The 22,611-nt window shown below is 43.8% G+C and overlaps 1 protein-coding gene across 2 annotated transcripts; it reads right to left on the bottom strand.

Moving 5' to 3' along the window:
- Positions 1-146: 146 nt before the first annotated feature.
- arid1aa (AT rich interactive domain 1Aa (SWI-like)) lies at positions 147-21,077 on the bottom strand. Of its 2 annotated transcripts, none has more exons than XM_055041984.1 (20): positions 19,868-21,077; positions 16,579-16,797; positions 15,153-15,761; positions 14,945-15,040; positions 13,042-13,282; positions 10,602-10,691; positions 10,322-10,492; positions 9,452-9,755; positions 9,021-9,166; positions 8,847-8,932; positions 8,531-8,740; positions 8,222-8,426; positions 7,941-8,094; positions 7,692-7,861; positions 7,436-7,604; positions 5,871-5,996; positions 5,253-5,343; positions 4,294-5,131; positions 4,079-4,209; positions 147-3,355 (listed from the first exon to the last, which is right to left on the bottom strand). In XM_055041984.1, the coding sequence occupies exons 1-20, from the start codon at positions 20,774-20,776 to the stop codon at positions 1,481-1,483; spliced, it is 6,840 nt and encodes a 2,279-aa protein (XP_054897959.1). In that variant the 5' UTR covers positions 20,777-21,077; the 3' UTR covers positions 147-1,480. The 2 variants fall into 2 exon arrangements, with proteins under 2 accessions (XP_054897959.1, XP_054897960.1); XM_055041985.1 differs by having other exon boundaries at positions 7,941-8,076.
- Between the last annotated feature and the right edge of the window lie 1,534 nt (positions 21,078-22,611).

Here is a 22,611-nt window from a genome sequence, read left to right as displayed (position 1 = left end):
CTAAAGTCAGGTGCTTTAATTTTAGCAGGTTTTGCATGCCATAAAAATTTGTCCAAGCCATGATGGCATAACAAAGACTAGAAAGTCAAACAGATTTTGTGCAGATCTGTGAAATTTCAATTGAATAAAACAATGAAACAGCTTAGGAAGATTTGATGTACATTTATTCTTACCACGTGGAACATATAGTATAAAGATTTCATACTGAATAAATGATATTCCTTGAGCCAAAAAAAGGGGAAAGGGAGGAATTTACATGTTTGTCTTAGCTACATAGTCTGAAATACAAATATGCAGAATTCATGACTGGAGAAAATTTGTCAAATGTGTACTTCATCTAGTTTATTTCTTGTTTGTACCAGGATATAACAAGTTTGAGCCGTGTCTGCCATACTACAGAGCCGTGGAGGAGACCAGAGGAGTGGGTCTAATCAGAGGGGACCGGAGGTCGCTGGCAAACCGAAGAGTCTGCCTCCATCTCTCACGATAGCAAGTGTGAGAATAGTGACACAGACAGAGACAGAGAAAGAGGAAGGAAGTATAATGTACAACATTATATATACACCACAGCAAAGCTGTATCTGAAGTTGAAAACCAGTCCTAAGAGGTGATTTCTTTTCATAAGGGTATTTATACAATCAAGGGATAAGAGGAGGTAAGGGTGTTGTAGGTTCTTGATACTTTGGGGAAGAAAGCCATTTTCTGTTCAACACCAAACTAAAATGACCTCAGAACTCTAGCTCATCAGCTTCTGTGTGAAACATAGTTTACAGAATGCTTACACTCAAAAGAGCAGTACGGCACAGAAAATGTCCTACAATCTACTGCACACTGCACAGGCCTCCCCGGTGAAGGTGTTTACTGACAGCACGGTGTGCCGTCGGGCTGACTGGTGAGGATCCAACTACAGCATCTACAACCAGTAGGTCACTTGTCAGTCTGTTTCCCCTCAGTTACAGACTCACTGTGCCCCTCAAGGGGAGAGCTAGGGCACACTGCGTCTCCCAAACTCACTGTAAACGAGACAGCAACTTTGGTTACAGTTTTTGTTTTTCAGCTATTTATTTATTTAATCATTTATTTATCTTTATTAAAAAGAACTCTCACCCAAACCCTCCCCCGGCCTCCCCCCCAAGTGCAGAACAGTCTCCCAACAATGGCGCTCTCGGTTCTGTATCATCCGGTTGGCGTTCAGGCTTGCGAGCAGTGTCCCTTTGTGGGCATCTCTCTGGTTCGCAGTCCGCAGCAGCTCCGTGATCGCCCTCTCTTAAGAAGGGTTGGCCTGTGAAGGGCACGCTGAATGGAATCTGAAGGATTTTTTTTTTTTTTTTTTTTTTATAAATTAAAGCCAGTCACATTTATTGTCCTTGCCCAGTCTTAAACGCACAAGCCAGATTATTTTCTTTTCTTTTTTTCCAGGGAGGAGGGGGACTGGAGAAGGAACCCCTCAAACAAGTGGAGCCACAGCTCCCTACAGCTGTCATGACTGGCCGATCAAAAAGAGTACATCACAGATAACGTGAGAAACCAGCGAGTTCATTAGGGGAGACACAGAAAGGTCGAGGAGTCGCGACTCGTGTAGTGTAAACTCCGAGTGGTTCTCCTCCACCTTAGCTAAGGCGTGCAGAGCCCGGGCAGCTCGCCGCATCATGTCTGGGCTGGTGGGCTCGAAGGGCATCCCTTGTAGGTGCAGCAGAGAGCTCTGGCTTTGTTGTAGCTGGGTGGCAGCGAGAGAGTCCTCCAGGAAGCCGAGCAAGTTGCCCACACTGCCCTTCTGGACAGCGATTGCCCGGGCTGCTGTAGTGTCACCCTGGGCCAGGTTGGCCAGTAAGACGACAGCCATCTCCCTACAAACTGCAACCTTCCTGTCTCCGATTAACCGCACCAAGTTCCCATACAGCTTCTCCAACCGACTGAAGGGGGGAGTCGCCAGGATGAGGTCCACATTGTTATCTTGAATGCTCAGTTTGCTAAGAGTCTCCAGGACCAGTCTCTGAGGTGACAAAGCACTATGAGGGCCCAGGGTCGGGAAGGGGTCCTGGGCCTCTGCTGAGGGGCACACCGCCCAGTGGAGAAGACCATCCAGTAGGGGTAAGCAAATGCTCTCAGGGTAGGTGGAAAGGTCAAGTTGACCTGAAATGTTTGCCATTGTGACCAGCGTGTTCTCTCTCAAGATCTCCAAGCAGTCCCACCACCACTCATCCTTCTGGCCCACTCCCTCATCTGAATCCTCGTCCTTCTCGTAGGTGAGAGGGGCCTGCTTGCGCTCAGGGTGCCAGTGGTGGAGCAGTATCAGGTGTCCGAGTATGAGCAGCAGTCCAGGATGTTTGGACATCTCGTGGTCATTTCCTGGCACAAAGGAGAGGCTGCGGACAATATTCGAGACACAAATACAGCGACGCGCCAGCGAGTCCTGCCAGTCGGACAGCGTGACGAGCGGCCCTTCGTCTTTACTGTGAGGCTCGTCTTCTAGGATGGTGCCAGTCTGCTGTGCCTGTTGGTTGAAAATACTTCCAGAAGCCAGAATGGGTCTATTATTCTCTTGGTGACTTTTAGGCCCTTTCTCAGCCAGCTTCGTCTCTGAATCAGACGGTTGCTCCTCATCATTGCCAACTGTTAAGCCAGATTTCTCAGAGTCTGTCAATTTTTCCAACAAACTGCTCTGTTTTGGCCTTTCTTCTTCAACCTGATGCTTCATTCTGTCTTCCTCAGTTGGCAAACAACTCCCCCGTATGTCTTCATCCAGCGGCCGACGTTTCAGCAGAGCTGAAGGCACGGGTATCCGTTGTCGTGGCTCTAAGAAGTTCTTGCGAGGCTCAAAGAGGGTCTGGATGTGTTCTGTTGAGTCGCCCCCTCCTGCGCTCCAGTGAAGTAGCCCGCTGTCAAACTCTTGAACTTTACCATGGTTACTTAATTGGGCAGCCACAAACGGGTCTCTTTTTCGTACCACCTTAACTGGAAATTTGTCAAACTTGCTGGCCTGTTTGGGTTTCTCATGGGCAGGCAGAGATTGCACAGAGCCCGTCTGTTCAGACGAAGAACCCTTGCTCCTCCTCTCTTCTTGTGTCTTCTCATCTCGACTTTGCGAGCACGGCTCTTGGGTTTCCTCCTCCTTCACGGGAACCGACCGCTCTACTTCGTGTTCCTCCTTCTCTTCATCGTCTGTCTCCTCTTGTTCCATGTCCTCAAACCGTGGTTGCTCTTCTTCCAGGTTGTCCAGGTCTCGTTTCAAGGCATCAGGATCGAGTAGAGTCCTCTGACCCAGGTCCCCAACTTCATACTCCCGCAGAATACCGAAGATTTCTATCAGACAGCGCCTGAAGTACTCCACGACCAACTCCAGCAGCCCAGGCAACTGCATTGAAAACAAGGACCAGAAAAATCAGCGTAGATAGCCACATACTGAACTAAACAATCCTTAAGTAGACCTTAACCAATCAGCTTATGAAGTTTTCAAAAGATGAGTCTCAAAACTTCAGCAACTTCATTGAGATTTAAAGTCTTTTCAATGACAAGTCAGAGTAAGTGGTGATGTGATCAGAGTCGCTACAGATCAATTTTAACAGGAATTTTTGCTCACCCGTTGAAATCAAAACACTAAGTGCTAAAAAGCCATAACTGCCATAATTTAAGCACTATTTTAGTAGTTAAACCAAAGTATTGCATTTTTTTGCAATTAATAACTTTACACAAATGCTATACTTGAAAAAAAAATTTAAATATTGTGTAACTGGTAATTTCACTCAAGGCATAAGTTCTGAATTTTCAGACTTTCTTTCAGGTAAAATTCAGTTATTTTTTATTTTAAATAGGCTTTAAATATGTGCAAAAAACAAAGATATGGCTAAAAGGCAGAATGTTAGAGTAAGAAACAAATATGAAAAAAAGAAGAGATAGGACCAAACAAATGGTAGAGGTCTACATTTAGATAATAGTGACACAATTATGGAAACAATTTCTTTATGCTCTTAATTTCTTTGATCAGTTACAGAGATCTGGAATCAAATTTTCTGACTACAATAAGGATGGGTTGGTGTAAAACTCATGACTCTTGTGCAAAGGGCATAATAAGTTTTACCGTGTTGAGATCGAAGGTTGCTATACTGTTGTCATCATACAGCAGAATATTGATGGTATCTAAGGCCCATGTACTTTCAGCCAATAAACCAGACTTTAAGGACATCATGACTCTCCAGGCTTCTGGGGTTCCTACAATATTTGGAGAAAGAATTATCTTTAATAAAATTATTCTTTAAAAATACTTTAAAGCAAAGTGTTTGAACATCATCATACCAATATCTTTCATGGTGAGTCTCCGTCGTGGTTTAAGGACAGGAAGTGTTCCTTCGACAGAACCCGGGGGGAAAGGCATGTCTCGCCTTATTAGAGGCGACTGCACTGGAGGGGGCACAATGTGGGATGCAGGTACTGGGGGTCCAGCCTTTTGCATCTTCATCAATCCGTGTGTGTAAGGAGATTTGCTTGGTGATGTCCGAGCCTCCATGGGGCGGGGTATGGAGGCGGGGCTCGACACCTGTGGAATGTGGTTCTGCACACCCTGAGGGGGCTGGTAGTTGGACTGGACTGAACGAGGCATGGGCTGTCCAGGCCCGGCTGGACCGTAAGGAGGCTGTCGAGGGCCCATCTGGGTCCCCCACTGGCCGTCGTGATTCATCCGCTGGTCTGATTGCATCATTTCGTCAGGGCGGCTCATGCCATGGTAGCCGGGTCCCTGCGCTGGCCCCCCAGGTCCACCTTGTCTAGGGTAATTCTGATAGTTCATGTCTCGAGGTCCCTGCCACATGCCCCCTTGAGGACCCTCGGGCCCTGACTGCATCATCTGAGGAGGCATGTTAGGCTGAGCATTGGGCCCAGTTGTTCCCTGCATGCGTTCCCGACCAAAAGGAAATGGGAACTGATTGCTGGGGCCAGGTGGACGGCGGTCAGGGCCAGGGTAGGGCCCGCTGCCGCTGTACTGATTGTACGGCTCCTGCTGTCCTGATGATGGAGCAGCGGTGCCACCCTGTTGCTGCTGCTGCGCTCCTGGCTGTCCACCAGGGAAAGAACTGCTGTACTCTGCCTCATGGCGTTTTGATGGGGGGTACCCTCCCTCCACAGGACGCTTATAACCCTACAAATGACAACAATTTATTTTTTTTTAAATAATAAGCTTTGCTACTGTACTTTTAATTAATGTAATTACATCACATGGACAATAGTCAGAGATTGTGTATCGCAGATGGACATTATACCTGTTGTGGGTACATTCCAGGCTGCTGATTTGGGTAGGAACCAGTAGGGGGCGTTCCTTGTCCAGGATACTGATTTCCATAGGAATCATGTCTGTAAACATCATGCCTTGTCAGTTTGATAAGTGAGGATATTGGTCATATTCTTACACACTGGATTTCAACACAAAATACACCCATATAATTTTATTTTGTAACTATTTAGATTTCAGTCAATTTTTTGTTAAATTTGGGACACATCTTTAAACAGTGTGCAACATTTGTCGTCAACACATTCAAATACAAAAAGAAAAGAGCTTTCTGCATTATCTAGAACGTTGATTGTATTCAAGGACTATTTCATGTTAAAGGGTTCTGCATTATAACAATATTTGAGTTCTTTTTTAGATTAAGTATATTTTCGTTGTCTCGTGTGACTATCTTGGGAAGATTTTAGGATCAAACATTGAAATATTTGTATAATGTTTCTTTCACATACAGATTTCTCATCTACCACTTTCAGGTAAATGCATTAAGTTTCAAAAGTTTTCTTTTACATGAAAAAGATCAGTTCTTAATAATAGCTAGTTCGAGGCCAGAATGTCTGCCAAGCGTCTCGCCTCAAGTGTTCTTTAAATTTACCGTGGCTGTTGTGGTGGGAAGCGATTTGGAGAATACATCCCCGTGTCGGTGTTGGCAGGCATCATCGGGTTTGGCTGAGGAGGTCCAGCTCCCATGTTGCCCTCTGGGCCCATTCCTTGCTCTGGTCTAGAAAAAGCAGGACAATAGACATGGAAGATTTTTAGTTTACCTAAATATTTGTTTGTGCACATATTAAATGGTGAAATGTAGAAAAACAAAATATTAGACTGGACACTTTCCCTAAAACAAACACCAGTCTAACATTTTATGGTTCTTCTCTAGTGTTTCTGATTGTTGTCAATATACAGGAGTATATATGTACAGCTGCTAAACATTACAACACTTAAAAAAAAGCAATATTTTTGTTAAATATTGCAGTAAAAAAGGTCTCTTGATCATCTATGGGACACACAATCCATCTCTTTTCTAAAAGGTACAATGTCTGGATTTTCCCATGCTAGTTACACTTTGATAACATTTTAATAATGTCAACAGATGAATAAGGTACTTCAAGACATCTGGAAATTGTACCCAAAGATGAAGCAGACTTGTGGAGGTTCTCAGTTCTTCCAAATGACGGCACACTAGGAAACAATTTGTTGGAGGAGTTTCCTTTAAAGGCGGTGTGAATATATTTCTCCAATTAAAACCTTGCCATCATTGAGCTTTCTGATATTGTGTAATGGCATAGTGATCTGAGTGTACAAAAGCTATTTATTCTGACACTTAGCAAATAAAAATAATTTTGCCAATAAGATCTGTCCTAAAACAAGACTGTTTGTGGGAAAAAACTTGTGTGTCCATTGCGCAAAAACATCTGATTTCAATTTCAAGTATTTCCAGGTCTCATAAACACTCTTTGGTGTGGATCCCTGTACTGAAGGAATATACTCAGTTTGCCATGTTTTTGGTACCAAGTGAGAAGATCACTTGGTACTAGGTGTGAGAAGCTATTTCAGAAGTCAACTATTTCCTAGATAAGCATATTTAAGATATGTTTTGCAGTTTATTCAAGCTGTGAAAGAGCAACATCTTTAGCAGATGGCAGAACTGCTCAACAAGTACATCAGAGTTTCTGTTTTTTCTTTTCTTTTATAACTCATCAGTCTGCAAATTATCCTAGATTTGAAAATATTGGCAGCCTTTTTGAAGATTTCATAATTAAAAGAAGTTTTAGGGCATGCAAACCAAGACTTGGTTAGCCGGGCAAATCGCTACTAAGGGATGTTAATGTTTGTGAAAAATGTCAAATCAGTCACTCTGTACTAAAACTGTGAAATTATGTTTTATTCTGCTTTCACACACACAGACTGTGAGGTAATCTGTGCCAAATTAGACCATCATCCCCAGTGACAGGAGGGCTATCGTTTATGAAGAGAAAGAAGAATCAGCTAAACTGGTATCTGCAATTGTCATCTATGCCTCTCTAAAATAAAAAAAAAAAGTCAAATATATCCAATGCATAATTCTGCACTAAATAGAAAGGTTTTTTTTTTTTTAAAGATCAGAAATAATAGTTCCCATTAATTAATATTCCCCAAAATGCCATCTTGAATGGATCCTACCTCCTGTCATAGCCTGGTCCATAGGCATACTGTTGTCTGGGCCCCATTGGCATTGTGCCCATGGCCCCAGGCGGTCCTCTATTGAATGGAGGCTGTTGTTGTGGCGGCGGCTGCTGGTCACCCACAACGTTGTTAGGGCCCTGGTTAGCAGGCAGAAACTGCTCCCCGACTAAAAATACAGTCACAATTACAGCAGATTAAAACCTGATGAGTGGTAAATGGCCGTCATGCTTCAGATAAGTCTGAGGACGTCCACCTTTCCGCATGTTGCTGAAGGGGTCCTTGTTGGGTTCGTAGGGGCCCATTCGGCCTGGCAAGTCTGCTGTGTTCATGCCGGGCTGATAGGTGGAGTTGGGAGTCATGTTCTTTCTGGGAAAAGCGGGGTCACTTCCGTCCGAGAAGGGGTCTTGCAGATTTACACTGCTCCTAAGAAAGAAAACACCAACAAAAATTAGCCCAATTATTAGCCTATTGTGAGTTTGGATCTACTATTGAAGATACTGACCTAGGGCCAGGTGGCATGGGGGGCATTTGGGTATGAGGAGTGGATGCCGGCGTGGGGGGCTTAAGGTCGCCCCCTTCAGCCATTGAGCTGCTGGTGGACTGGGGCGTTTGTGGACCCTGAAGGGACCCTGACCCAGCTGTGGAGCAGAGGGACGCTTCAGTTTGAAAGAAGAGAGCAGACAGAAAAGGTAAAAGGTTTTAATTAGGAAATCAAGTCTTTTTTTTTTTTTTTTTTTAGGAGGTGAGTCATGTTTTATCTGAAATGACGAGGGGAGTTCTAACCTGGAGAGGGAGGCTGGACTTTAGCAGCCTGGTTCTTTTTGTTATCGGTGAAGATCTCAGGAGGAGGATCTTCACCACGCTCTATTTTACACTCGAAAGCATACAGACACTGGATGTACTGTTTCTTCAAAGAACTGGCAGCACTGCTAGATGTACCCACATTCAGAGTGGTGGCTAGATCACGCCACTTCTTATTTTTATTCACCTGTCACAAAGAAAAGGCACACAATAATTAGAAGAAAGAAGGCTGTAAAGACAAAAGCAAAGTGGGATTTTTAGCTTATTGTGGTTTCTGGGCGCCATGTTCACCTGCATCATTCCTCCGATCTCTTTAACGGAGACGTAGAGCCGGAAGAGGTCAAGAGGCTTGCGCCCCACAGCGGGCAGGTTGGTCATGCCCATGGCTTTCTCATCCACAAAGGCCAAGTAACGGTCCACCCAAAGCTTCCTGTCTGGTTCTGGTCCCAGCTCATAGAGGCGTGTTATCTTCTCACACGTGGTCGTGGATGAGTTGGATTTCTGTTTGATGTCCCCGGAAAGAAATTCAAAACAATTTTAAAAACCCTGTAAAGGTCCTGCAGCTACCAACAAACACTGAAACGCACAACAGTTGCAAAAGTAGTACCTTTGATTTTGATTCTGGCTTTGGCGTTGCACCGCCATCTACTTTGTTATTCATCTTATTGTTCATTTCTGGGCTAGGAGCCATACCTGCAGGTGAGGAAAGGGTTTCAATTATCTACAAAGTTCCCATGTCACTGACTAAATGAAGCAACACTCATCTCTGTAAGTATATTACCACTTGTGTTGTTGGCCATGTTTGGCCCCATGGGATAAGGCGATCCACCTGGAGTGTTCATCATTCCAGGCATGCTGTTCATCGGTGGGCCATACGGTGGACCGGAGCTCATCATGCCTTGCGACATGTTGGGGTACCCGGGCATTCTGCAAATCGAAAACCAAAGAGAATGTAGCGTTAAGAGTTCAAGTGTGAGCACAGTCCCCGTTTCTGAAAGAGGCAATACGGTTTACCATCCAGGGGAAGATAGTCTTGAAAATTAGTAAAGCAGTTCCCATTAGCATGGTTTTGCAGCTTTGATTTTACTGTTAAATTCAAGGGTTAAGTCTGTGTTTTGTAAGAAGACAACATCTGTATTCTGTAGAAAATGCCCAGGATGTTTAACCCTGGACCGTGCTGAGTGTCCAGATGAACACAAACCGCAAACCAACCTGTTGATCATGGAGTTGGCTGCAGGATCCTGGGGCTTTCTGTTCATTCCTGGAGGTGGGCACATTCCTGAACTGACCTGGGGCGGCATGTTGCCCATGTTCGGAGGCATGTTCGGACCCATGTTTGGGCCCATATTGGGGCCGTAGGGACGAGCCCCCATTTGATTCGGAGGCATTCTCCCTGGAGGTATGCCAGCATACGGTGGGCCTCCCCCCTGGCCCGCCATGGGGTTCATGGAGCCCATGCCTGGGCCAGGGTAGTTGGCATTGGGCATGTTCCCATAGGCTGGTTGGCGGGGATAACCTACAGTAAAGAGTAAGTAAAGAAATGTTCAAGTAGATTATTAGCCTGAATTCTACAGTAGCTACAAAAAATGCACCTCATTTTTTTCAAAGTGAAAATATGTTCACCAATATTCTGTAACAAATTACAGAAGCCTTATCAGAACAACTGGGAGTTATATGTTCTAATGGTGTGAATGCATTTGCATATTCAATGCAACACATAGATGTTTAAATTATAATTAGAAGCCTTTTATTATAGCAACAAAAAAAACCAGTTTATTTAGCAATCTGTTAGCAGAGCAACAAGCCTTCGTCAGTTTGAGCTCCACTGACAGAAGGCTGTGCAATATCAGCTGACTCTCTGACTCCATGGCGGCTATTTATAGCTGTGAAAGCAGAGCGAAGGACCACCAATAGCATGGTTTTAGACATGGAGACAAGAAAATCATTTCTATAGGTTGGTCTGATGCAATGTCTAGCTAGTTTCACTGGCAATATTTAAAATAAGAAGACATTTATATTTTATAACAATCAGCCCTGTGCAGGCAATCGCCAAGGGCTGTTGCACAATTTTAAAGTACCAACCTTGGGGACCGTACTGTCCTCCCTGCTGCCCATAGCCACCCATGGAGTTGTTCTGCTGATAAGGCGCCATCCCAGGATGCATCTGTCCTCCAGAGGACTGGCGAGGTGACAGTGCAGAGGCCGACTGGGGGGATACGTAGGGAGGCATCTGAGGGTTTCGCTGCATGAACCCTGAAACGAAAAAGGAAGAGGAATTTATGTTGGTGAAAATGAGAAGCAACAGAAACTATTTGTGATGCAATAGTTTTAGTGCACACGTTTAATTAAGACAGCAACAAACCTCTGTCCTGCGCCATTGGAGACTGGCTCATTGCAGGGTGCAGAGTCCCATCCGAGTGAACGCTGGATGGCCTGGGAGGCATCTGGGTCCCTGAGGAAAAACCAGAAGATTAAGTCAACTTAAGTTTAATCGGGGAGCAAGAGTTGATTGATTCACAGTCAGACCCGTATCCTTCGAAAAGCAGTTTCCAGTTTATGACATCAACAATGTAAATCTTGATTGATGGAGCATTTGTGTTTGTCGTCAATCTTTTTCTGATCAACAAATACATTAACGAGTGCTATAAAATTGGGATAAGAGCAAAACCCTTCTGTGTGGAAGTTTCTGCTGAGTGAAGAAGGCCCAAAGTTCACCAGTTCCAGCATCAGTGAGCTGCTTAGAAAATCAGAGTGGCACAGATATGTGCGTGCATGTTGGGACAGTTCATCTCTATTCGTTTTTAACTTTAGTCACAGAACAAGCCGGAGTTGAAAATGTTGGCAGCCGTTTCAGGGTCAAGATAAGGGTTGACACTCTGTGGTACTGGACTGTCACAAAACATTCCCACCATAAACCTGCAGAGACGAACCGCCTCCGATCTGCTTCCTTTCTTTCTGAAATTACAAGGCGAGACCACAATCTGCAGCGCGGCTTTCGGAAATGACTTTCAGAAACGTCATACACAGTTAAGTATGACGTCACCGGCACTCAGAAAATCTGCGCCAGACATCTCCCCACACTTGTCGTTTCTATAACAATAATGTATCTAAACAATAAGTGTATCTATCCATCCTGTTGTTTACCAAAACAATTCTTTCAAATTAAACATAAGCCTCTCCTTGGGCTTCTCTCTGCAAATTATTTCTGGATCTAGTTCCCTCTGAGTTGGTTTTGCACACTGTGCATCACTGATAGGTCGATCTCAAGGTGATAGGGGGCAGAGCCAACCTAACTAGCCTAGTAGGGACGTGACAGCGATAGGTTGACTTTTAACCACATCAGCTCTCTCCCAAAACAGTGAAAAAAATGTCTCTTAATCCTTTAAGTTTTTTGTGAAGGGTGCTAATGCTAGCAAAGCTACTCATGATATAAATTAGAATTCAACATGTAAACCGCATGCATTTTGTGCTTTAAAATAGAGTAAAACTTTGCCTTACAGCAACTTCTTTAACTCTCTCTGCTCTTAATATAAATAAAATAGTTTTACTGCTTTTCCTATTTATTTGCAGCAAAAACTAAATCTAAAAAAGCAGGTCAAAACGTTACAAAAAAAAACAGATAGGAACTCTGCTACAAACGTCTGATCAGTGCCTCCCTCTCTGTGGATTTTATACAAATGATTATAAGATGTGACAAAAGTCTATCAAATTGCCCAGCCTCACATAAACCAGGCTACATCTGCAAGACACTGAACTTGCATCATTGTTCAGAAAGGGATGAATGTTACATTCCTACAAAGCTAGCTAAAAAGTACACCTTGGGTGACGCATCTGAACAGCTGCAAAAGTAATGTCACTCACTGTTTTCACGCCATCAGAGGCTTACTAGTTGTGCTAATTCACTTGCTTTCCTCATGCTTTTTTTAGTTTAATGTGAGGGCATTGTGTTTGTAAGCAAGTAAAAATTACAATGGCTCTTTTTAAATGAGATGGGAAAATTAAATGAAGAGCTGTGTAAACAATTTAAACTCGCATGTCTTGTTATTTTTCCAAGGAGCCAGACTGCTTTGAGAATCTTTTTAATTTGTCTTAACTCTTCAGATACCGTCTTTCAGCTGTTTTCTTTCCAATCTTTTTCTGTCCAGTCCTTGTATCAGGCTGGCAGAAGCGCGTCCTTGAGCAAAGTGAAAACAAGTGTATCTATCTGCAGCAGATGAAGAGTATCTGAAAATGTATTTAGGAAAAACAGAACCTGGCAGAGAGCTGAGGCCTGGACACTTTCTCAAGGCTTCAGCTAAAGTTACGGAATCAAACTTTTTATTTGTCTCCAAAGTTGGAACATTTTTGCACCAACACATCAGATAGGAGCAAATAATAGTTTAACATTGAACTTATGCTCTGTAATGAATTCCCAGTAAAGAGATAAAATATCCCATTTAAAATGGGATATTTATGAAGGCATACACTGAAGATCAACTGATTGATCAGTTGAATTGTGAAGATGTTTTTTTTATCAACTAAAGAACTATCAGGTCAGAATCAAGTGTCTAAAAAAACATTCCTTGAGAGAACTTTCTAGTTCGCAGTCGATTTAGAACATGACACAGAAGTCTGGCAGCTTGAAAGTGCATTAAAAAAAAATCATCTTAAAAAGCAAGTTGTCTTGAAACTCAAATTTACATCTTAACAACAACCAGAAAGGTTGAAACACCACTACCCTGAGACTTTAATTCAAAACTGTATTCAGAGTAAGACGTCAGGAGTCTATAAAATATCCTCCTCAGCTCAAGCCGTCAGCTCACCTGGCAAGTTGGCCGGTGACAGCGGGCCTGTGCGGGGTGTGCTGGCGCTGGCGGGGGAGCCAGCTGGAGAAGGCGAGGGGCCTCGGATGCCTGGCAGGTGGGGAGACGTGTGCGGAGAGAAGGGCGACTGGGCGGGGTTGCTTTGCTCTCCCTGGCTGCTCGACACGCCGGACGTGCTCACGCCAGGACTCAGGGCGCCCTCCGTGCCCGTCGGTAGGTCGTCGATCGACCCGGACAGGTCCTGGAAACAACAAGTCGGCCGGTTAAAGGAAGCGAAAGACCGGGGGGGAATTAAAAAAAAAAAAAGTCAGAGCCGTTCTGATTTACAGTCAGCGCTGAACTGGCTTCTTTTTGCATCAGCTGAGATAACGTGATGCAACAACTCCTCCGTGTTAACACGTGAGTGGCATAGATTCAAATACTACACATGCTCACACAAACATCCCCGGAGGCTTTTGTCCTTATTTATCTTTTTCAGAGAGAAAGTGAGTGTGCATTATTGCCATGGGTTGTCATGGTTACTGAGGTTTGCAGGATGTGAGTGAGCAGAGTCAGCATGTAGAGGCGGCCTCTTCACCACGTGACTTCAATAAACAAAAAGAGACTCCTTGAAATACCTCTGTGACACATGGCTTCTATAAATGCAAATAAATGCATCCGGCTGTGAGTCTTGAGATCCGAACGAGCAGAACCTTCAGTGTTGAAGTCAGATAACTTACTGATGTGATTTCACTTCATCTAGCCTCCAGGTCAAAGATTACCGACTGACACCAGGTCAGCCTGTACTCTGATACTATGTGTATATTTATGCCTTCTAGAAGCACAAAGAGCGCAAAGAAAATAAACAGGAAGATCAAAATAAATTGGTTCCCAAAGCATATTGATAGTGATGCTGACAAAGCTTAGAAAGACGAACAGATACAACCAAAGACTGGTCAAATAGTCAAAATATTAAGAAATCCTGATTGCAGGGTCACAGTGTCTTTTTGCTGCCGTTTATGAGTACACAGAGGATGCAAGCAATAAGCTGCAGCTTTAACTGTCTGGTCGACGTGAAATTCATGCAGTTGAATACAAACACGCAGTGAAATGATCAACAATAACTTATGTGAACTGCATAAGACAAAAATCTCAAACTGCACATTTTTGATTTCTGGACACACAATCACCATCAGGATGCTAGACAGCAAGTGAGAGCAACACTTTAACAACACCTACGTGGGTCTGATTCATCTTTATATGCTTTCAATTTATGCTGCACTTGATTTTCCGTTTAGACACTCATAAGAGACTAAATGCTGTAGTATGAAGAGAGTAAAACTCTGTTTTACGCATTCAGGTTCTTAATCACACACATGGCGATGACACTTCATCTAAAATAAATAACTACTCACGGCACCAGTAGACAAACAAATGCATTATTAATTTTCAAATCAGAATCCAATAAAATCGCTTCGATTCACAAAATTCAGAAATCAGCCATGAAGTTTGAATCAGGCACGTCTTCCTTTGTGACACATACAAAAAATGTTTGGCCTCTGTGCTCCGGGGAACAAAAATGCTTTGAACATAAAAAAAAAAAAAAAACATCAAATTGCCAAATATCAAATACAGATTACAGCGAAAAAAGAACAAAATTTATCCCAGTGCTGCAGCATTCAAACAAAACTTAGGATTTCACAGAAGAATTTCCACCAGCATCATCCAGAAGCAAAACAAACAGAAAATGTTATTTTACAGCAATAATCAAAGGAATCTATAAAACAGAGCTTTTAAAACTAATCACATCCATTTTAAGATGCAATTATTGATCGGTACTGAAACGTAACTGTGTAATAAAGCTGCATTTACACAGCTACAAACTGTTAGTGAAAAAAAAAGTGATTTAACAAGCATTACTGACCGGAAGGCTGGATGGACGGCCTTGACCGTCCTCTGGACCAGATTTGGGCTGAGAGGATGCAGGGGCATTGGACTGAAACGAGTCCTGGGATATCTCCTAAACACACACATCCACACACACACACACACACACACACACACACACACAGGCTTAATAGAAGCACATATACAGAGAAGGATGAGCACAATTCAAGACAGAGGGCATGTACCTGCTGTTGTGGAGGAGGAAAGCGCTGATAAGGTGACTGCTGTGCTTGCTGCTGCTGCTGCTGAGCGTTTGGCGGGTAGGCTGCAGGCGGCCCCTGTGGATGCTGGCTGTGTCCCGGTGGCTGCTGGGGGTGGGACTGCGCCTGCTGCTGCTGCTGCTGCGGAGGGGCCTGCTGGGGGCCTTGTGAGGACCCTGGGTAGTTGGGTTGGCCTTGGGATCCGGGGGCGGGTTGGCAACTTGGCTGCTGTGTGGTCTGAGTGGGAGGCCCCTGCTGCTGGCCGTACGGAGACTGGCTGGGCTGCGTGGCAGATGCCTGAGAGTAAGGTGGCTGAGACTGGGGGGTGCCTTGGGACGGGCCAGGCAGGGGACCCTGGGACTGTGGGGGCATGTGGGTCTGTTGATAGGGTGGTCCCCCCTGGTTGTGTGGAGCTGAAGTCGGAGGGTGGGGCTGCCCGGGGTAAGGCGACTGCCGCCCAGGCTGACCGGGTTGGGGCTGGGAGTAAAGGGATTGCTGCTGGCTCTGATGTGGAGCCTGACCTGGCTGGTTGTAATACGGCGTCTGGCCCTGAGAGCCGTAGCCTCCCGGTCCCTGCTGGCCGTAAGATCCCATCTAAAATGAAAATATAAGCATGTCTCAATTTTAGACAACAGAATTCCACTGGAAACAATTTGGGCCTCATCTACTTTTGGTTATGTGTTCACAATCCTGATGTTGGCCTTCAGATGCACAGTGATATGACAGCTCTGCATCACTGTTAGACACTGAAGCTGTAGCAAAAAAACCTTACATTTTTAGAAAAGTCCCATGTGGCTGGACATCCCACGTTTACCTCCGAATACAAGGCAAACATTTTTTCTTTAAAGAAAAAAAAATGTAGAATCTCCTGGTGCCAATATTTGATAACTTCTGATATTCTCAAAATGAATTATTTTAATATAGTAAAACCTTATTCTTTCAATTAGTTGCATCTTTTTTATAAATATAAATTGATTCTGTCAAATGCTCTGCCTGATCTCAAGCTGTCGACTCTACAATCCCTTTCTGATTGAGCATTAGAAACTCTTGATTACAAAATAAATAAGACAGTAACATGCATCAGAGTACAAATCGGTTCAAATATATTTTGGATTTTTGCTCGCGTTATTGTTTTTTCATATTTAAAATTTTAATTTAGGTGTTTAAGCATGCACTTTGACCTGTGGATTTGTTTAAAAGCATGCTAGGGTTTTTTTTTTGTCTTACATTTGTTTGACTTTCCTTATTTTAATAGAAAAGCACAATCAAGGACGTCTGGGACCTTGACTGGAAGGCCAAAGCCACAGTTACTTTGCGATATTGTCTATATGTTGCCAATTACCAAAATAAACATGAACCAACCCAAATACGTAATAATATAAGTACAAAATTCTGAATGAGATGCGATTACCTGTGGTCCGTAGGGCATGGCACCCATGCTTCCTGGTGTACGACCCGGCATGCCTACTGGGTATCGCTGTGGACCTGGTGTGCCGTAACCCTGGCCAGGGTACCCAGGCCCAGACTGAGGTCCTGTAGGAGGAACCTGTTGAGACTGCTGGCTGTACGGACTGCCTGCTCCATATGGCTGACCTCTCATTTTCCCCATTGGATCCATAGGACCAGGAGGCTGAGAATGTCAAAAGAATAAACTTATTTAATGAGACAAAAACAGGAAATAAACACCAAAACCTACAAGCAATCTCTTAAATTGGTGTAATTAAAGAGTATTGCTTAATTTCAAAGGCTCAGAAAAATGCATGACTGCAGTGCTGAGGCAATACAGCAGTTTCAGTGAATGGGTAAACTGTGCTTTTCTTCACCTTATTTCCCACGGTCATTACCCAGATTTTTTTTTCTTTTTTCACTTCACTCTGCCATAGTTTCGGAAGTCAACAGAGCTATATATATCTGCTTTCGAATGGAGGGCAGTCTGCCCAAACATATCTGCCTTCCCTGGTCCAGGGTTCTCTCGCCCCCCCCCCTAGAAAAGGCGGTTTGGCTTCGGATGAATGACACCAGAAATGAGGGAAGTGCTTTAACAACAGCGAAAGGAGAGTGAAAACGCCGCAAGAGCTCACACACCACTATCACCTCTCCATTCAAAAGATTTCCCTAATAACTAAAAAACAACCCTTAATGCCGTTTCGATTTGTGCCGGAACGAGCGTGCTCACACGACAACGCTCTCCTTAGCAAAAAGAATACAAAGTGCCCTGTGTGGCAAACTGTAAATCCACATTAATGAGGTGAAATAAATAGGCATAGCACATGGCTAATCTGCATAAAGCAGACAGGAAACTCCCTTGGTGGGTGAGAGATGGCGAACTGCTTTCTGATTGGCTTGGGGTGGGGAGGTCGGAGGGGGGAAATTCTGCAGACACACAAAGTCAAACTTGTGCAGCATGCCAGACACAGCAGTCACATAGCTGCCAGAACAAGGTTCCAGACTGGACTTGTGGAGAGATACATCTATCACTCTTTACAAGGTCAAAACCAATTTAAGGTTTGCTTTTGAGGTTCCAAAAGGCCAATTCCAACTTTAAAAAGGTTTTTGTTTTTGTCCTTGTAAAAACTGTAAAGTAAAAGTGAGAAAAAAAAAAAGGCTGGAAGTTCCTTTGACTGATGCAGGAGTTTTGGATGCAGCAGAAAGTAAAGCAGAGACGAGATCAATCCCATTTATATATCACAGCATACTCCCCAAAAAAGACACAGTCCAGCTACTGATATCAAAAGATGCACAGATTTAAAAGGTTACTGTTTAAAATTTGCTAATACAACCCAACATATTGACACTATTGTGTAAAAGCTTTTTGAAAAAGGTGCAAGAAAAAGTTCCAGAATGAATGGGATGTTTTTAAAGAGCACAGAGCAACACAGAACTGCCCCTTCCCCTCCTGTTGTTGCAAAATGCAGCCGGCTGAAAAAAAAAAAGACTACTTTACAAAATAGATGGATGTGTCTGAATATTTTGGGTCACCAAACGAAAACAATTAAGTGCGAACAAAGGGAACGGCATGAATCAACTACAGTCAGTAAGTTACAAGTTTGGTCTAAAACAATCATCAGAATACAGCAACATTACATTGTGTTGGCTAATATTAGTAATTTAACATATTGGCATCAGTCCCATCAGCGCAATTAATCAGACAATCAATTAGTCTGTAAACTATTTACACACCTCCATCAGGAAGACTAATTTACTACACACACATCTGAATAAGATTCTGTCTCGATTCGGAAATGTATTTTACTATTTGATGGCAAACAGAAACAAATGCCATTTTGTTTTAACAAATAATAATCTTTTATCTTTAAGTGTAAGCAGAAAAATCCCAGTTCCATGGTAATAACTGTGTGGCTGAGTAAAGGGACTATTACAAGTCAATTAACTTGTGTTTATTTTAACCACTAGAAAGACAGAGAGTTCATTTGTGATTTTCCATCCCAATGAGACGAGACAGACAGGAATTATCCCAGATTTTTTTTTTTTATCATTGTCCTAATAATTAACTTTTGTATTACACTCCCAGATGAAATTGTGTTCACACACAACTCTTAAAAGTTAAAAGCTGCCTCACTTTCTTGATTATAGAGGCGCAATCAAATGCATCATTATGTGCATTATGTGTCAATGCGCCTCCATTGACACATTTGAATCCTGGTAAACAACTAAGACACACCGAACAGCTTTGAATAAAGCATTTTCTCTGCCCTCCGCTGCTGCAGCATTGGCCAATGTTTACTGAAAGTAAGAAGTGGAACTGAGAGAGGGAGTGAAGCAGAAACACCTCCGATGACCCCGCGATGAGCTAACGCTGTGTGTTCTTATCAGCAACTGTTGCCTTGCATCACATGTAATTATAAATGGCCATGAGCAGCGGATGAGGAGCCAATCAGATTTCAGCTCGCATGTCAACCCAAGACCAACTATCTCCTGGCTTTGACAGTAGGATTTTACCTCCACAATTCAAATCCCACTGCAAACTTGCAATCTGGAAAAGGCAGCTCACAGCCACTCACAAGACAAACAGCAGCTCCACAGAACAAGGAAGCTCATCTAATCGATATTGGATTTTTTTTTTTTAATCTAGAATTTACAGCCTTCCGTGATATATCTCCGGGGACAAATAAACATTTTAAAACAGGACCCCCACAGGCCATTTAACTGACCGTGAAGCCCTCATTCGGCACGCAACACATTCCTTCCGTCATGGCCACAAAATTACAGCTCAACGGGCAAGAAAGCGGCACAAACATCAGATTGCGAACAACTACATCAACACCAATGCGCGAGTGTTTGTTACACAGTCGTACAGGACGACGACACTAACAGCCAATGTGTTGGAAATCTGACGTATGAAGGGAGAAAGATGTTCGGGGAGAAAAACGAGCAGTTGCTCCTATTTTCGCCCTCTTTTCAAAGTCGGGCCTTTTTGGCTCCCTTAACGTAATTTCCTCAATTTATACCCAAACCAAGCACCACTCCACTCTTCAAACGTGCATTCGGAAAGAGAATTAAAGCGAAATTTATTAAGTGGCGTGTTGTAAAAGAGTGAAAAAATACACACGAGAGGCAGCCATTTTAGAGTCTTTGCGAACTACTATCAGACAATGGCTGGCCTGCTACGTTGTGAACTAGCTCAGAGGAGAAAAGCAGACATGCTAAAGCCCTTGTAGCGGTTAAACGGTCCGGTTTACCTGGTTTCTGGCCAGAGGCTGCCCAGCACTCCCCGGACTCATGGGAGACGGGTGATGGGTTCTTTGTTGCCAGCCTGGGTTGCTCCCTGCGTACTGACCGCTGCTGCCCATATCTGCTGCTCCCTTACTAGCTCCTTCCTGGCTGCTATAGTCGCCACCAGACGGATAGTTTGGATACCCCCGTGTTGAGCTGGGAGAGGTCAGGAGTTTGTTGAGCGTCGGTGTGGATGTTGGCTGGGGATTCCCGATGTTATATCTCTGGTTACTGTAAGATCCAGCCATCGCCGTGGGTCCTCCCGGCGGTGGCTGCTGCTTAGCTGGCTGGCCCCCAGCTGTCGGCGCCTGAGCGCTGCGAGGGGAGTTCATGCCGAACGCCTGGCCCGGGTGAGGAGTCCTGTTCGGGAATGGGTTGTAATTGTTGAACTGGTGATTCGAGAAGCTATGGTCGTGTGAATTGGGTTGATACGGGTCCATCATGTTGCTCGACTGCACACCCGGACCCGCAGCAGCTGCCATGCCAGGGCTTTGTTGTCCGCCATATTGATGAAAAGCGGGCCGACCGTAGTGCTGACTGTATCCGTACGAAGGCGGAGAGAAAGTGGGACCGTGATGATGCACGAACCCGGGGTGGTTGTTCCCCTCCGGTCCCACAGAGTCATTCGGGGTATTATTATTAACCCTGGGCGGGTTCCCATTCCCGTTCTTCATCTCTGGTTCCCCTCCTCCCCCTGCATTTCCACCGTCGGCCCCGTCCTGCAGATCCCCCCGGCCCGGCGATTCGCTGTCCAAACAGGGCTGCTTTTTGTCGGACTGCTTGTCCCCTGGAACCGTATCTTCCTTCGGGTCTCGATCCGGCTTTTTCAGTTCAGAAGGCGGACTAGTGTTAAGAGTGGCGACCTGAGCGGCCATGATATTCCCCCCAACTCTCTCCCTCTCTCTCGCCGAGTCAGTCACAATCAAAAGCTAGCATTGAATATAAATAATTGTTTAAAACCATCAATCCTTGAGACGAATCATTCCTATCCCTTCATTCCGGACCGAATCCGGCTGCCATCTCCCCCGGTTTCAGCTCCGTAAGTCGGGTTAGAGAGGTGATGGAGGCTCCATACAATGCGTAGAGAAGCGACAGAAATTGTTGTGGGAGTTGTGTTACCGAGCCCGGGTAGAGGCAGGGAGCTAACCCAACCAACACGAGGCTCAGCTACATACAGCCATTTTACCCAGCCGCACGAGTGGCTGCAAAACACGGAGCGGATCCCCTCGAGGCCGGACAGGATTTTTTTCTTCTTCTTCTAAAAAACCTCACGTAAACTATAGGTGGACTATTTTCTTCTCAAGACGATTTTAGGTTTGAGCAAATGACACAAAAAAATGTCACTCAGTTAAATTCTGCAACAAAAGTAAGGCTCATTCATGAGGTAAATGAAAACTAATTATTCTTTAACATCCAGCTGTTTTCTATTCTATAAGTGTAGGTGTCAAGAGAACACATGGTATAGACGTATAACAATCATTTAAAGGCCCCAAACAGTCAAATGAATGCAGAATCTGTGTCAGAGTGTCAGGAAAAAATGGCTTGCATGTCTTCATAGTTTCACCTCTTTTATATTTACATTCTCTTATTTTTATTCCTGCACTGTCTGGTTGCTAGTAGTTCCAAATGACAGCAGGAAAATACACATTTGAATCATCATAGTTGAATACTTCTCTTTCTTTTTCACTGTCAAAATGTTCCCCACCACTATCCTTGAGCTCTGTCTTCTTGTATGACGTAAAAGCTATATAAGACGCAACTGTCAAGGGCAATGAAATTCCACTCCAATGGACAAATGTATTGTTAGGATATAGACCATAAATAGTGATACATTCATTCACAAGAAACTGCTCCCAAATAGTCCTCTACTATTTTGACCTTGTATTAATACAAATTTTAGGAGGATTTGGGTCCAACTCACAAATTTCTTATTCATTTTCCAAATGCAATAGTTTACATGTTAGATGCACATAAACTTGTCCACATGGAAATAGCTTCTTCTTTTCTTTTCTTTTTTTTAACAGCTTTTGTGTTTGCCCTATAGCGTTCCAAGAAATGTTTTCATCGGTATAAAAATGATTCTGTGTTACAACCGTGCAAGGCCTGAGTGAGACAGAGTCCCTGAAATATAACCAAAACCAAAAAGGACAGCTTGGACCATGCTTAGAGGGATTCTTCCATCTGACATAATTGGGCTGGATTTGAGATTGAACCATGACATCACCATAGTGATTTGAGATTGAACCATGACATCACCATGCTGATGAAAATCCAACAAATGAAACCTCTTCACAGTCATATGGATGTAAAAAAACAAGAGAAAACGTATAAAACACACATAAAATAATCTGGGACCCCCAAAATTCACTTCCTGAGTAAGCCCTTGCTAAAGATGATTATTGTGATTCATCATCTTGTCCTTCTTCAGTTTTTGTTCATTTGGCATCTCCCTCTAAGAATCTACTCTGAAAGTGAAGTAATTTTGTATCCTGTTCAGGGTTTATTTTTAGGCTGAAACATTGGGTGGGCTAATCATCTTTAATAAAAGCTACTGGACTCGCTCTATTTTTTATTTTTATTTTTTGGAGACAGCCAAAAGACATTTACACATTTGAATCAATTTTTGTTTTTTGGCAACCTGTAGGAGAGATTACAGTTCTGTTCTCATTTTCAATGATTTCAGAGACAGCGGGTAACTCTTTGTCTCAGA

Source organism: Poeciliopsis prolifica, unplaced genomic scaffold, assembly GCF_027474105.1.
Source record: "Poeciliopsis prolifica strain line A6 unplaced genomic scaffold, Auburn_PproV2 SCAFFOLD017, whole genome shotgun sequence".
Classification (NCBI taxonomy): Eukaryota; Metazoa; Chordata; class Actinopteri; order Cyprinodontiformes; family Poeciliidae; genus Poeciliopsis; species Poeciliopsis prolifica.
Note: the sequence above shows the minus strand (reverse complement) of the source record. Positions and strands in the feature narration are given on the sequence as shown.

What these genes read in the sequence shown, in the direction of transcription:
- arid1aa (XM_055041984.1), bottom strand. Translation starts at nt 20,776, where the DNA reads ATGGCCGCTCAGGTCGCCACTCTTAACACTAGTCCGCCTTCTGAACTG. An exon ending in CCCATGCCACCTGGCCCTAG is followed by an intron (nt 7,862 to 7,940) that starts GTCAGTATCTTC and finishes TTTCTTTCTTAG; the next exon opens with GAGCAGTGTAAATCTGCAAG. An exon ending in ACTCACCATGAAAGATATTG is followed by an intron (nt 4,210 to 4,293) that starts GTATGATGATGT and finishes CAAATATTGTAG; the next exon opens with GAACCCCAGAAGCCTGGAGA.